This window comes from Triturus cristatus, chromosome 10, assembly GCF_964204655.1.
Source record: "Triturus cristatus chromosome 10, aTriCri1.1, whole genome shotgun sequence".
Taxonomy (NCBI): Eukaryota; Metazoa; Chordata; class Amphibia; order Caudata; family Salamandridae; genus Triturus; species Triturus cristatus.
In genome coordinates, this window is record NC_140593.1 from 1131012075 (window position 1) to 1131026774 (window position 14700).

General features: G+C 45.6%; 2 protein-coding genes across 5 annotated transcripts in view; one reads left to right on the forward strand and one right to left on the reverse strand.

Moving 5' to 3' along the window:
- The window catches only part of NTHL1 (nth like DNA glycosylase 1), a 159389-nt gene extending 154496 nt beyond the window's left edge, over positions 1-4893 (reverse strand). Inside the window, exon 1 of the mRNA XM_085630232.1 lies at positions 4719-4893. Coding sequence (XP_085486358.1) covers positions 4719-4782 — 64 coding nt within the window. The 5' untranslated portion in view covers positions 4783-4893. The remainder of the gene's footprint in view (positions 1-4718) is intronic.
- Positions 4894-5362: 469 nt separating this feature from the next.
- The window catches only part of TSC2 (TSC complex subunit 2), a 243100-nt gene continuing 233762 nt past the window's right edge, over positions 5363-14700 (forward strand). For all 4 annotated transcript variants that reach the window (XM_085629402.1, XM_085629403.1, XM_085629404.1 and 1 more), the window contains exon 1: positions 5363-5491. The gene's annotated coding sequence lies outside the window, so the exon portion shown is untranslated. The remainder of the gene's footprint in view (positions 5492-14700) is intronic.

Here is a 14700-nt window from a genome sequence, read left to right on the forward strand (position 1 = left end):
CTACTCCCCTATTTCCAGTGCATGTGACATGGGCATGAAAATGAAGAAGAGGATTATTTAACTTACGCTATTGGTAAAGAGTATGGGCAAAAATAAACAAGCTCGTAGACAGAACATTGTTCATCACAGATTGATGAACTCGTAGTGGCAGAGATAAGTAGAATCAGTCAAGCAGAAAGATAGGAGGCAGGAAACCTTTTCAAAGAAATACAGCACGTTTACTGCTGTGAACTAGCATGCAAGGGAGAGAACTGAAAAAACATGCTCTTGTGGAGTACCTCATAAAAAGGGGGGGGGGGAGTAGAAGTTCCCAGAAAGCGAGTACTCGTGAAACAATACGAGTCAGTCAGAGACTTGGTAAACAGGCTATGCTCCATGGGAGGGACAAAGACATGCCGAGCAGCCTAAAACAAATAAAACCAGAAAATAGAATGCAAACAAATGTGAGTTACAAAACACAATGCCAATGGATAGCAATGCACAGAATGCATTCCTAGGGAAGCCATTAGCATGTCCCCATATGTCTTTGCAACCAGACAGCTGTGATGCCTTGCAGGCTGCGACTTAAAAATTAATCCAAAACAATGAACACTTTTAGAAAAATGAAAATAAGGATAACCAATGATGAGACTCATCAAGTGAGACAGCATGCATCTAAGCAGGGCAAATGTTCTGCACAGCTGTTAGAAATTGGATTTTTGGTAGGCTAGGGCATGTGCCAAATCCAGGCAGAAACCACCACTCTAGTCAGGATAAGGGAGTTACACTCCTAAAATAACCCCTGCTCACCCCCTTGGTAGCTTGGCACGAGCTGTCAGGCTTATCTTACAGACAGTTCTGGCTAACTGCGGCGTCGCAAGCCAGCTACGGTGTCGGGAAGACCCGCAAACAGTACCCTTTAGAAATGCAGGGCGTCTGCGACCTCTCGTTGAGCTTCCGAAAGCACGGCGTCTGCAGGCGTCAGTTCCGGAGGTTGGTGCAGGAGTTGTCGGGGCCCTCGAAGTCACACGCATTGCAGATTGAACTCCTCTCTGTTGAAATCAGGAGCGCTGGCGTCAGCCAGCATCGGGTGCAGCGGTGGGAAGTGCAGTGGTGCGGTGCCCTCAGGTCACGATGCGAGCAGCGGTTCAGTGGCGGCGTCAGATGGCGTCATAGGTGAGACCAGGGTCGCAGTGCGAGGGGAATGCGGTGCTCGTCACGGTCCTGGCAGGTCACGGTGCAAGCAGGTCACGGTGCAAGCAGCGTCGTCGTTGTTGCTGAAGCGCTGTCGTCGGCTGACGGAGTGGAGTCGATGGCGCCGGCATCGGTTGGTCAAGGCTGCGGTGAGGGATGAGGGCGGTGCGTCGTGTAACTTTACGAGTGGTGCACTCGAACCACGGTGCAATCAGCGACATAGATTTTGGCGTGGAGCGTCGTCGTCAGGGATACCAAGGCGTCGTCGTGAAGCGAGGCGGTGCGGAGTGTGGTGCCCAGAGGTCACGGTGCGAGCAGCGGCTCGGTGGCGGCTTCAGCAGGCGTCGTAGGAGAGACCAGGGTCACGTTGCGGCAGTGCCCTCTGCGGTGCCTTCAGGACACAGACCCGGCAGCGGCGTTGGGTTGCTTTTTCTTCTGTTGCAGCACAAAACACACAGTCCCCAGTGCTGAGGGCAGAAGAGCTTGAAGTCTTTACTGTTCCTGAGCCTTCTTGAACAGGGGGCAAGCTCTACCTCAAGCCCTTGGAGAAACTCACAAAAGTAGATTGCAGAAATTTCAGTCCAGTCCTTTCACTGCCCAAGACAGAAGCAGCCACTGCAGGCCAACACAGCAAAGCACAGAGCAATGTGGTAGTTCCTCCTCACAGCTTCTCCAGCTCTTCTTCTTGGCAGTCTTCTTGGTCCAAAAGAGTTCTAAAGTTCAGGAGCCTGGACCCCCAATATTTATATCCCAAAATCCTTTGATCTCTTAAGCAGAGCGTGTCTGTGCCCAACCGGAACCAGTTCTGCCTTCTCTGGTGTGACTTCCTGGCAGGAGGTGGAGACGGCATGGTCAGAGGCAGAACGCCCTTTGAGGTGCAAGGAAATCTCCTCCCCCTTCCCCAATTGCAGCCCAGGTCTATTCAGCCCTTTCCTGACCCACCTAGACTATCTGGAACCACTCCTGCTCCCCAGCCTTCTGTCATCCAAAACACAGACAGGCAATCCACATTCCAGCAGAGGCACACAGGATGACTAAGGAAGAAAATACCTACTTTCTAAAAGTGGTATTTTCAAACACAGAATGTAAAAATCACCTTCACTAAAAAATGCATCTTTAAAGTCTGAGTTCAGGCATATTAAACGTTAGTTTCCTACCTAATTCCCTGGGGCCAGTTATGTTTAGAAGATGTTATAAACAAACTCCCCAGTCTGTCCTATGGGAACAGGTAGCCTTACAATAGCAAAAAACAAAATTGGCCATAATTCGCTATCAAGACATGCCACACACACCAGGGCATGTCCTACCTTTCACACACAGTGCACCCAGCCCACAGGGGTAACTTGGGCCTACCTTAGGGGTGGCTGCATGTAACAAAAGGGAAGGTGAGGGACTGGCAAGTGTGTGCACGGGCCAAGTCGACAGGGCAGTTACAAACTGCACGCAGACTCCGCAATGGCGGATCTGAGTTACCTACTCACGTGGATGGCACAATCAGTGCTGCAGGCCCACTAATAGCATTTGATTCACAGGCCCTGGCACACTAAGTGCACTTTACTAGGGACTAACAAGTAAATCAAATATCCAATCATGGAAACACCAATCCATAACACAATTTACCACAGGAGCACTTGCACTTTACCACTGATCAGCAGTGAGAAAAGTGCGCAGAAACACTACGCCAGCAAAAACAGAGTCAAAACCGGGAGGTCAGAAAGCAAAAACTCTGGGGAAACACGTCAAAAGATGCCAAGTCTAACAACAGCTGAAACTGCAAGGGAAACAAATTCTCTTAAAGGTAGTGTTTGCAAATGTACAGGAAAACATCACTGTTATACGTTCAGTCAAGTCTACCTCATACTGAAGTTACAGGAGATCAAGTCAAGAGTAGACATTGAATTGATATGTTTCAAACGCAGAGCTTCAAAACAAGAAGTGTTTATGGTTGATAGCCTTCATACATGCTTGCCATGCCTCATCGAAGATAAATTCCAGCCATTGCATATATTACGATCCACTAAAACATGGTGGCTCAAGTACAGTCTGCTGCATGTTAGCTCTTTAAAAAGACTGTAACTCTTTTATCTTTGAAAAACCGAGCACTGAGCACTCACACATGCTCCTCAATGTTTTTATGTGTGACATCTCTTGTTGATGGCATCCCTTTTACATATAGGGAGAGTAAAAAGAATAAACATGGAAAACAGATAATAATAAGAAAAACCTTCGGCTAGCCCATCAGCTGTCTAAGAAAGTAACCCTGTCCATAAAAAAGGATACTTTACACAAGCCAACACCAGCTGCACTTCTTTTTCAAATTAGCTAGAATATTTAATGCAGCTCACTGGAGACGTCAGAAGTCCATGGAAGATACAAGGCAAAGAAGTAGATGTGAGCGGGGGCACCACATGGAGGAAGAAACAACAAGATTCTAACAGGGGAGAGGTAAGTAGTTACTCTTGGATTACAATAAAAGACTTAAGAATTGTGGTTATTTTTTAACTGATAATGGTTTTCAATGTATAATAGCACAATGTTAGGTATTAGTTGCTTATCCGATACAGTTTGGTCATTTGTATTGCAGTATTAGTTATACCGGTGAAAAAAGAAAAATACAAGGAAAAAGCAAGGTGAACCACTCGTGTAACAACTGGCCCAGTTAAAACTCTCTTTTTAAGGTTGTTCCTCTTCCATAACCAGCCAAAAGACATACAACTATTGTCGTAGATGTACTTCGCAGAGCATAAGTGAAACCTGCAATGGCTAGTCAGCAAAACAGCATTGGGCCTACAACTGGCTTAGACTAGTACACAACGTATGTGCGGTTAGCACTCTAGCTCTTTATTCATACTCTGTGAGCTATATTCAGGGCTACTGGAATTATGCAATTCTGCAGCCACAGCTGTTTCGCATACTTATGTATTCGTCACATAATCCATCATCCACGGCATTATCTGTAGATTTTAACAAAAACTTTTCTAGCCCAAACGCATCAACAGGTACTAAAAAAAAAGTTGTGACATGTTGTAACCTATTGTAGTTAGCTTGCTGTCTCTAACTGCAAGGTGTCATCAGTTAAAGTCCTGAACATCAGAGATTCCTCATGCAGTAGTTGAAGAAGAGATTTTTGACCTGGAGGCTCTGTACAGCGTTGGCTTGAGGTGAATGCACTAAATGAGTTAAACCAGTTAAGTGTTGAATCACTTCTTGACAAGTGGCACCGAGCTGCAGCATTCACCACGATTGTAACAATGTGTTTAAACACGATAGAAGTCCTTGGGAAATGTCATTTTCAGTTGCTTATTTCTGTATTTCGTCATTAAATTGGGAATTGGGACTAATGAAGTGAAATCTTTGCCGGTATTACCATGTGACAAACTGATTTAAGTTCTACTATCAAAAAATGCACCGCGTTATACCGCATGCTTTACTTTTTCTTGCCGCATAATCTAGCAAACCATGCCGCGTAATTTGGTGCCTTCGTGCCACATAACTTCAGTAGCCCAACCTACATTTAATCCATTTTTATTTACACAGGAGCACACCTTTGCACTTGCTCCGTGTCTCAATGCCGCTCCGCTGGACGAGACGCAGGGTCCCGCCGCTCATGGTTTAAAATCCCTGCACACAGGTACGCGCCAAACCACGTTCACCCCTGCATGTTTATTTTCCGGGTCACCGGAAACGTGCTTCCCCCGTTACTCTCCCCGCCCCTCTCCCAGTGGCGGCTTGAAGTATTGCAAGCTTACATTGTACAACAGGCGAGCAGCCGGGGGGCGTGGCCCAGGGGAGGGCGTGGTCGAAGCGGCAGTAAACACTGAGCACCTGATAGTCACAAGACCTAGCTAACATTCCCTGCCGGCCATATATTATTGGGTAGGCGCCAAAACCTATAACAGCATCTTAGAAAGGAATCTATCCCGGACTCAGCGACTCACACCACAAAGTTGTTTAGCTAAAACAAATTATGTTCGGACTATCTTAAAAATGAATCAAATGCTTTCTGTAGTGTATATATTTTTCTTTAATCTCATCTGCATTTGCATTTTCAATTTTCGGTCTCATTATATGAGTTTTATTGGCTACGTTTCTGCAGTATCTTATTTTCGCCTCATGCTACTGGTTATGTGTTGTCATTTCTACCGCCCGTCGGGTTAAACGTCTCCTTTCCAAGATGGCTGATGTTCTCCTGACGATGATTGGCTACTAGTGTCCGCTTACAACAGTCTCTCTTCTATGTCATTGACAGCAGAGGTTTATGGCAGGCCCCAGTGCAGCGAAGACGAGCTGGTTGCAAATGGACTGGAGAGGTTCTGCGGTAAGCGACGAGAGGGCACGGAACTTGTCGGGATGGGAACTTTGGGGGTTCCCACCACAAGTTGCACATAGCGTCTAACAAAGGGCCTATTTGGATTTCCCACACAATTGCTGTGGATAACTCATTCTAAGTATCCCTCGCGTAGCTGTCCTGGAGGCACGCTGAATCCTGTGTTTCTTGGGTTACTTAAACACATTGCGAGTGCTGCTATTCTGCAAGTTTCACGGATTGTACTTCAGAGCGCAGGTGTAGAGAAGTGAAGTGTAGGTGGGACGCATGTTCCCCAGGCTGAGAAGTATTTGTTTGTTGGATCTGTTTGCCAAGCAGTAGTTTGAATGAATAGCAACTCTCTTAATCAAACTAGTGGGCAGGGGTACATCAATTTAACACATCACGTCATCAGTCCTCTGATGTTCCTGCACAATCGGATGAAAAGTGTGCTGACTCTCACAATGCTGTGTAGAGACTTGCATGAGTTCCCCACACATTACCCTGGAGAGATTCTTCTGAGTCCCCAACATATTGGCCTGTATTTTAACTCACTTAGAGGGTTCCATGCAGTCAAAATTTTTGTCCGGAAAGGAAGAAAACCATTCGCCTAAGCTCATTATGATGTGAGGTCAGCAAATGTTTAAATTTCTTCTGCAGATGTTGAATCACAATGAGCAAAGAATAGCTGATATATATGTTAAAGGGTACTTGTAGAGCGCACAGCTACTCGGGAAGAGTGTCCCGCTGCTAAAGAACTTCAGGGCTGGACTGTTGCTATTGCCGAAAAGGAAGAAAAAAAGCCTTAAGGTTGTTGTTGAAACAGCCAGGTTTTCAGCTGCTTCCTGAAGGTGAATAAGTCAGGCCCATGTCTGAGTGGCACTGGCAGAAGGTTCCAAACACGGGCAGCTTGGACTTGGAAGGAGCGGCCACCAGTGCAAGCGCAGAAGAACTTAGGAACAGCCACCTGCTGTTGAGAAGATGACCTCTGGGTTCTGCCGTGTGTGTGTGTGTGTGTATATATATATATATTGAGTTCCTGCCGACCTCATCCACCTCACGGAGTCGGTGTGAGCTTAGTGGGAACAGGACCCACTTAACATAAATCAAGTATCCTGTGTCCTTCGTATGGCACAGGAAAAAAGATTCTCCCTCCCAGGGATTAATGCCACTGCCTTTTTAGTTACACGGCTGATGCGTTTCGAACTCCATGGTCTTTGTCACAAGTCATAAGCGTTCCTATGCCATCCCAAGGACGCAGGATACTTGGATTAATATATAAATCTAGAAGGAGGCAAAATTGAGATTGGAATTTAGGTTTGTAAAGCAGAAAAGTGGTAATGTTTAGATAAACATTTTATACTCCTCCACGAAAACTAGGAGTCAATTGACAAATTTGTGGCAAGGTTGCAAAAATTAAGAATGAAATGTCATTTTGGTAATGTGGCATAAGAATTGATACGTGGTCAATTAATTGTTCAATGTGGGAATAGAAAGATTCAGGAACCGCTAAGAGCTGCACAAAATTCTACATTGAAGGATGCCATTGGTATTGCTAGAGTGGTGGAGGATTCAGAGTTATGTGTGAAGGAGAGGGTCAAGAGAGGTGGGGTGGGTGATACCGTAAGACAAGGAAGAAATGACATCTGTGGAAAATGAATAAAAGTCAAGCAACACTGTGAAACTTGTGTACAAAGGTTTTGTCTAGCAACAGAGGTGTGAGCAATAAACACATTTCCAAAGTTTGTCACAGGTGTGGGAGTAATTAACATAGTGGCATTCAAAGACCTGCCATGCCATTGGTAAAGATGATAGAAAGTGTGTTCCCGAAGGACATTTTGCGTATATGTGCAAAGAATTTCCCAAGAGTGGCTGTTACTGAGGAAACTCACAGTGAAAGGATATGTGATCATGTCTTAAGTTTGGTTGATGATGAGGGGAGTGCAAGAAGGGGAAAAAAGACCCAAAGCATTGTTTAATGTAATGGAAAAGGGCGCTGAATTGATGGTTGGCAGAGGGTCTATGTATACCATGATACCCAAAGACATGTTTGTGAGAAAGTGGTGTACAGAAAAGATTCTTCTTAAAGACATTTTTCCAGGAGGTTATCAGGGGGAAGAGATTGACATCGTAGGCTATTTCGACCCCACAAATCAGTTTTTAGAAAGGTACACTGAAGGAAAGGTTTATGTTGCGGAGAGTGGACCATCACTCTTGGGCTGGATGCCTCAGTATCATTTGCATATTATGGGGAACCCTAGGTCTCCAAAATAAGTGATTGTGTGAGAAAGGAGTGTTTAAAGAGAATCTAGAAGCATTGAAGGGTTACATGCACAAGATTGTGGTCAAGCCAGGTGCCGTACCTGTTAAACATAAGTTGAGAAAGGTTCAGCTCGTACTTGGGGGATTAGGTCAGGAAGATGTTTGATGAAATAATAAAGGATGGAGGTATTGAACTTGTGGAAGCTTCCAATTGAGTATCAGAAGTGCCAGAGCTCCGCAGGCAGACGCCGGGAGACACGTTCTTTTTAAAAGCTTGTTAAATCTGTTTTTAACTGTGTTTATTCAACTTTAAGCTTGTTGCTTCACCTACCTGAACTTAATCTTAAACAGCGTCCTTCGTGACGGCTGCAACGACCCCTAGCTCGCCTCCCCGGCGACGCACAGGCCACGCCCACTTTCAAGGCCACGCCCTCCCCCGCCCATATCATGTGTTGCCACCGGAAGCGCAGCGGACGAGCGCAGCGGGAGCGCCGTTTGCGCGCCGAAGGCGGCAGACCGGGGCACGGGGCCAGACCCCCTAGTCCTCACCTCCCAGATAACCGATACGATAAAGAGGAGCTCCTCAACCTTCGCAACAAATACTTTAAGGTATGTGAGCACAGTATTGATCTCAGTATACGCAGTCCTACAAATCCCTGTGAACACTGTGGCTTCATCCTCAATAAGCATCCTAAAGCAAGCACGCCCAACGACAACGCCCGACCAGAGCACACTAGGAAAATCAGTGGCGCTCTGCTTAACTGTCGTTCTCTCAAAAAACATAAACTAGAAGTATTCGACCTTATAATAGACAACAAATGGGACATACTATGCCTCACTGAAACTTGGCTGGACGAGGACTCAGACCCTGAAGTCAGGGAGGCCCTTCCCCCTGGCTATGCAATTTGCAGGCAGGATAGACCTAAGGGAAGGGGAGGTGGCATTGCCATAATCTATAGAGTGAATATGACATGCTCCCTCGAACCAGCTAATATAAAAGATAGCGAAACTGGAGCTTTCTCCATCGGTATCGACAAAAATACGGTCATCAAAGGCCTATTAATCTATAGACCCCCGGGAGGTAGCAGAAACTTCGCGGAAAGTCTCATCCAGAACGCTACCCCATTGGCTATGAGATACAGGAAGTTCCTTGTATTAGGGGATCTTAATCTCCACTTCGAAGACCTCAACAATTCAGCTGCTCAAGAATTGCGTCAAGAGCTGCAAACCATACAATTAGAAACAGCCTCCCTCCTCCCGACCCATCGACAGGGGCACCAACTTGACCCCATCTTTAGTAATTTGGAGGATCTGAAACAGGACCCTCCCATTCCTTTGCTGTGGACCGACCACTTCCTAGTCCCCTTTCACTTCCTAGTCAAGACTCACCATAAACAAACCCACCATAGCGCCAATAAACAACAAAGGAAATGGGCCCGTTTCTCCATGGACTCTTTTGAATATCACTTCCTACTGAATGGTTCCCCCACAGACTTAGGAGTAGATGTTGACAAGGCTTGCATGGCCCTGGACGGACACATCACTAAAGCCCTAAACATCACTGCCCCTTGGGCCAATAAGGGCCCGGAGCGGCAAACTAAAACTGCACCTTGGTTCAGCACAGCTCTTAGAGAAACCAAGGCAGCCTGCAAGAGGCTCGAACGTGCCTGGAGAAAGAACTATTCACCAGAGGCAAGAGATGTGTACAAAGCTAGCATAAAAAAATACCACTTCCAAATTAGGAAAACCAAAGCGACCTTCTACGCTGACCGTATAGATAGTGCTAACTGCTCATCCAAGGAGCTCTTTAGGATCTATAAAGAGATCACTACACCTCCCCCCTCTTTAGAGCAGGCCGATACCTCAGTACAATCTTGTAACGTCATTGCGGAATTTTTTCACAAAAAAGTACGCGACATTTACACCAGTTTCCCTGATGATGCCAGAACTGGCTCCAACCTTCTACCTCCTCAGGAAGAAGTGACTTGGGAGGCAAAGATCGAAAACTGCCTTACAGTATACCAGGTTCCGACGGAGGACCTTTTGATAGCCACTGCTAAAGGAATCAAATCAGGCTCCCCTCACGATCCTGCCCCTGCCAAATTCCTGGCCAGTGCCATGAGTCTTCTGGCACCGTATGTAGGCCATATATTGTCTACCTCTTTTAACACTGGCAAGGTCCCACACGGGTGGAAACAAGCAGTCGTACTGCCTCTTAAGAAAAAACCCCATATCAGTGCGTCCCAGCTTAGCAACCTGCGCCCCATTTCGCTCCTACCCTTCTTCTCAAAACTGGCGGAAAAGCTGGTCAACAAACAACTCTCAGCACACATAGAGTCCAGAGGCCTCCTGCATACCAACCAATCGGGCTTCCGGGCCCGCCACTCCACAGAATCAGCCCTCCTTTTTTCGACTGAGGCACTGAGGAAGCACGTGGACGCCGGGCATGTGGCGGCACTAGTGCTCCTGGACCTCAGCGCAGCCTTCGACACTGTAGCACATCATACGCTGCTACAGTGTCTGAAGAAAGGAGGGGTGACAGGCATGGCCTGGTTATGGCTGGAATCTTTTCTTACTAACCGTAGCTTCTCGGTGGAGCAAGGAGGAGCACGCTCCGACACCTTTGACCTCGGTCAAGGAGTGCCTCAGGGATCAAGCCTCAGTCCAACCCTTTTCAATTTATATGTCACCCCCGTGGCTACTACTGCGGAACGCTATGGGGTGGAAGTAGTGACATACGCAGACGACACTCAGCTGGTGGTCGCTCTGACCCAACCTGCTGAACAAGCCGCCGCGAACTTCTCATCATGCCTCCAAGAGCTGGCTGGATGGATGGCGAAGAACTGCCTCCGTCTGAACGGAGACAAGACTGAGGTGCTGATTGTAGGAAAACCCCCCTCAGTCTGGTCATCTGCCTGGTGGCCACAGACCCTGGGGCCTCTCCCTACCCCCAGTGATCAGGTCAAGAACCTTGGAGTATGGGTGGACTCAAAGCTTAATTACGACTACCACACCAGACGGGTCGCTGGTACGTGCTTTTCGATTCTACGGAAACTCCGTAAGACCCTGGACCTGCTCCCAGAATCCTCAAGGAAGACCCTGGTCCACGCTCTTGTCACGTCGAGACTGGACTACGGCAATGCCTTGTATCTAGGCGCCAACGCCACTAGTCGGCGTCGACTGCAGACAATCCAGAATGCTGCCGCTCGCCTGGTCCTCCGGCTGTCCAGAAGAGCCGCCTCTAAAAAATCTCTACAAATACTACATTGGCTTCCGATCAATGAAAGGATCGACTTCAAGGTCCTATGCATTGGTCACAGGATCGTACATGGCAAGGGCCCGGCCTTCCTTCGGAACCTTCTCTGCCCCTATACGCCTACCCGACAACTCCGCTCATTAGGAGCAGGCCTCCTCGCTGTCCCCAGACACAAGAGAGCCAGAATGGGGGGTAGATCCTTTCGTACTTTGGCGGCACATAAATGGAACTCCCTCCCCCTGAGCTTAAGAGTGGAAACATCGGAGCTCATCTTCCGCAGGAAACTTAAAACATTCCTCTTTCCTAAAGAATAGCCCCGTCTTGTCTGACTGACGGAGCAACTAGCTCTTCTGACAGCGCGGGGACACACTGACAGTGTAACCAGGCGCTATACAAAATCAGAAATAATAATAATAATGTTACATAAAAGGCTGATGGTCGAGTGAGATTTTGTGTCGATCTTAGAAGTGTCAACCAAAACATTCACTGACCACTTTCCCTTACCTAATATCAATGACCTGTTATTGCTGAAGGGTGGTAAGTTCTTTTCAAAATTAGATTTGAAGACTGTTTTTCATCAAATTCATTTGCATACAATTTCCAATAATCTTAGAGAATTTGTTGCCATTGAGGTCACTTTCCAGTTCACAAGAATGCTGTTTTGGTTGTCTTCGGCAGCTAGTGTGTTCTAGTGGATGGTGTCTTTGGTGTTTATGGGCTTATTGAATGTCATTTACATCCAAGATGATATACTTGTCTGTGGAGCGACTGTGAAGCTACACAGTCAATTATTGAAACAAGCCTTGGAGAGATTGGTGAAGGTAGGTCTTACTTTACATAAAGAGAAATGTGTTTTTTTGACATAGGAGAGTGACTATTTGGGGCACATGATAACAGGTGAAGGAGTGAAACCTAAAAAAGATCTACTTGATGCAATTAAGTCATCTTCACCACAAGGCAAAGATCAATTATGATCATTCCTGGGGCAGATTACTCCAAACATTTGTAATAAATGTTGCTGTAAAGACATAAAAATTGGAAATACTATTAAGAAACGGATGTACATTTCAGTTCAGTTCAGTTCAAGACAAAGTTTATTTGGAATCCACAGTCCTTAAACATATAAATCAGCATAAATGCAATTCCTACAATCATAATTTTTTTTTACATAGACTCATCTTAAAATTCATGGTTTAAAATCCTGTACCATATTTCAGACCTAGTAATTCACTTCACATACCATGAGTCAAGCCTTTCATTACTAACTCTGGTCGGGTTTCTATATATTTTATATATACTCTTTCTCCCCCCCTTCCCCCCCCCCCCCCCCCCCCCCCCCCGGCACAGGCAATTAATAGATCAGTTTACAATACTGGATTAGCATCCTTAAACCTTCCTTTGAGTCATATGTCTTCTCTCAACTGTGAACAGGAGGGCATAATGATACTAGACACCTTTCAAGTTTTTTTATTTTGCTCCTTGCATAAACCTCCCCAGGGCACAGACTGTATCAAAATTCTTCATTTCAGTTAAACGTTCTGCTGCCTGTATCCTATTAGTTATACTATTCTTTTTTTTAAATTGGACATAAAATCTCCTTCTGTAACTCTAAAACCATATAACAATCCAATAAAATATGTTAAATATCACGTTGTCCCCAGGATACAGTTGCACTTCCCATTATTACCAATCATTACTCTTTTTGTCTCATTATTCTGATAGCAAGAGTTGACACCGATTCTCAGCCTTAATACTTCTCTTCTCAAGTGTCGACAGGGCGACCTATCAATATAGGGGAAATGAGCAGCATTTTGCCACGACAAGGCCATAAAGCGTACTGTTTTTTTGTGTGAGGTACACCTGGTCCTGGGCACGAGATAATTCTTTTTCCAGGCACCTAAGTTCCCTCCTCTCATCTTCAATTTGTAATGTCGAGGGGCTAATTTTGAGACTCAACACTCTACCTGCTTTAATAATACAGTCTCTAACCCCTTTGGCCCATGAATAATACAGTCTCTAACCCCTTTGGCCCATGATAAATCACTCTTCAAGATCTCATTTCTGCACCATTTTGAGACTTTATTATCATCTTCTGATCCCTAACACTGCCAAAATCTTACTAGGTCCGTACAGACTGTTATGCTCCATGAAATAATGCCTGTTTCGAGCCTCACTTCCTGCACCATTGAGGTCTTAGGCAGCGAAAATAGGTTTTTCAGGGCTTTTCCTTCCTCGACATACCAGCCACATCAACCACTCAGATATAATAATTCAGCCCCATAAAGGAATTGAGGTGGGACCATGGCTATATAAGCCTTTAACACTGGTCTATCTGACTTTTCCCCATAAACTCCATTGAATTTCTTTAGGCCACTGACCGAAGCTGATGTACGTACTTTTAATGCTTCGAGGTGGGTGGCCAAATTCAGATGTTTCTGAAACCACATGCCCAGATACCTGTATTCTTCCACTATTTCTAATTTTGTGGAGCTCAAAAACCAGTTAAGCCTTGATTTCCTTCTTTCCATCTTTAGTATCTTTGTTTTATCCATGTTCACTACTAGTTTTTTAAGCACACAGTATTCATTAAATCTATTAAACTTTCTTTGTAACCCAATTTCAGTTTGGTCTATTATTACCAAATCGTCCGCTTATAAAAGGCATGCAATGTGTCTCCCATCGACCTTTGGGCTGGGCCCCCCCTTTCTTTACTTAGAACCAAGGGTAGGTCCGCAATAAATAGTGAAAAAAAGGAGAGGGGCCAATACACACCCCAGACGCAATCCATTGCCAATTTCGATCTTCTGAGATGGACATCCCTCTGTGTCCAAGATTGTCTGTGCCCAATTGGGAGTATGTAATACTTGTAATAAACTAAGTAAATCTCTAGGGATGTCGAAGCCATTCAGCGTCTCCCACAGTCCACCAAATCAAATGTTGCTCGGAAGTCCACAAAGTAGCAAAACAAACTTCCTCTCTGCTCAATAGACTTCAGCGCGATGGACCATTTAAGTGGGGTGATGAACAGAATTGTTTTGAATTGGTTGAGAAAGAAATGTTCTGCTGGGATTTGAGTCCCATTTGACATTAAATTGCAATCTATTTTGTCTGTTGTTGCCAGTGCAGTGGAAGTTGGGGGAAGTATTGTCCCAATTAAGCCATACTGTTGAGAAGACTATAGCATTTACTTTGCATACTTTAACCGAAACAGAGTATAACTATCTGGTTATAGAGCATGAAGCATTGTCTGCAGCTTGGAGCGCTGAATATTTCAGAACTTAGTAGTGTGGTGTGGGTTTTAAATTGCGTGATGAACAATAACCCTTGGTAAAGGTTCTTACAACGGGTGCAGCGGGTAAAGGCTCAGCCACATTAGCGAGGTTGGCAGCACATTTGCAAGAGTTTTAATATGTTGAATATATTTCTGGCTGGCACAATGTCCAGGTGGATGGTCTCTCTCGCTTGCCATTGGATTGGTGTGTTGTGGATAAGAAGGCTGTAGTGGCCAGAGAGAATGAAGGAGCTGTAGCTTGGTTAGAGGAGGTTGTTAAGGGTCGCCTTGAGGTTTTCACCAAGGATGAGTGGGTATAGGAAATTGAAACTGAAGGTCTATTGAAAGAGGTGTTGCAAATGGTGGTTGAAGGTGGACGCAGGGAGAGTGCAATGGCTCCTTCTATCAAGTCTTTTGTCAAGGTCTTGGATG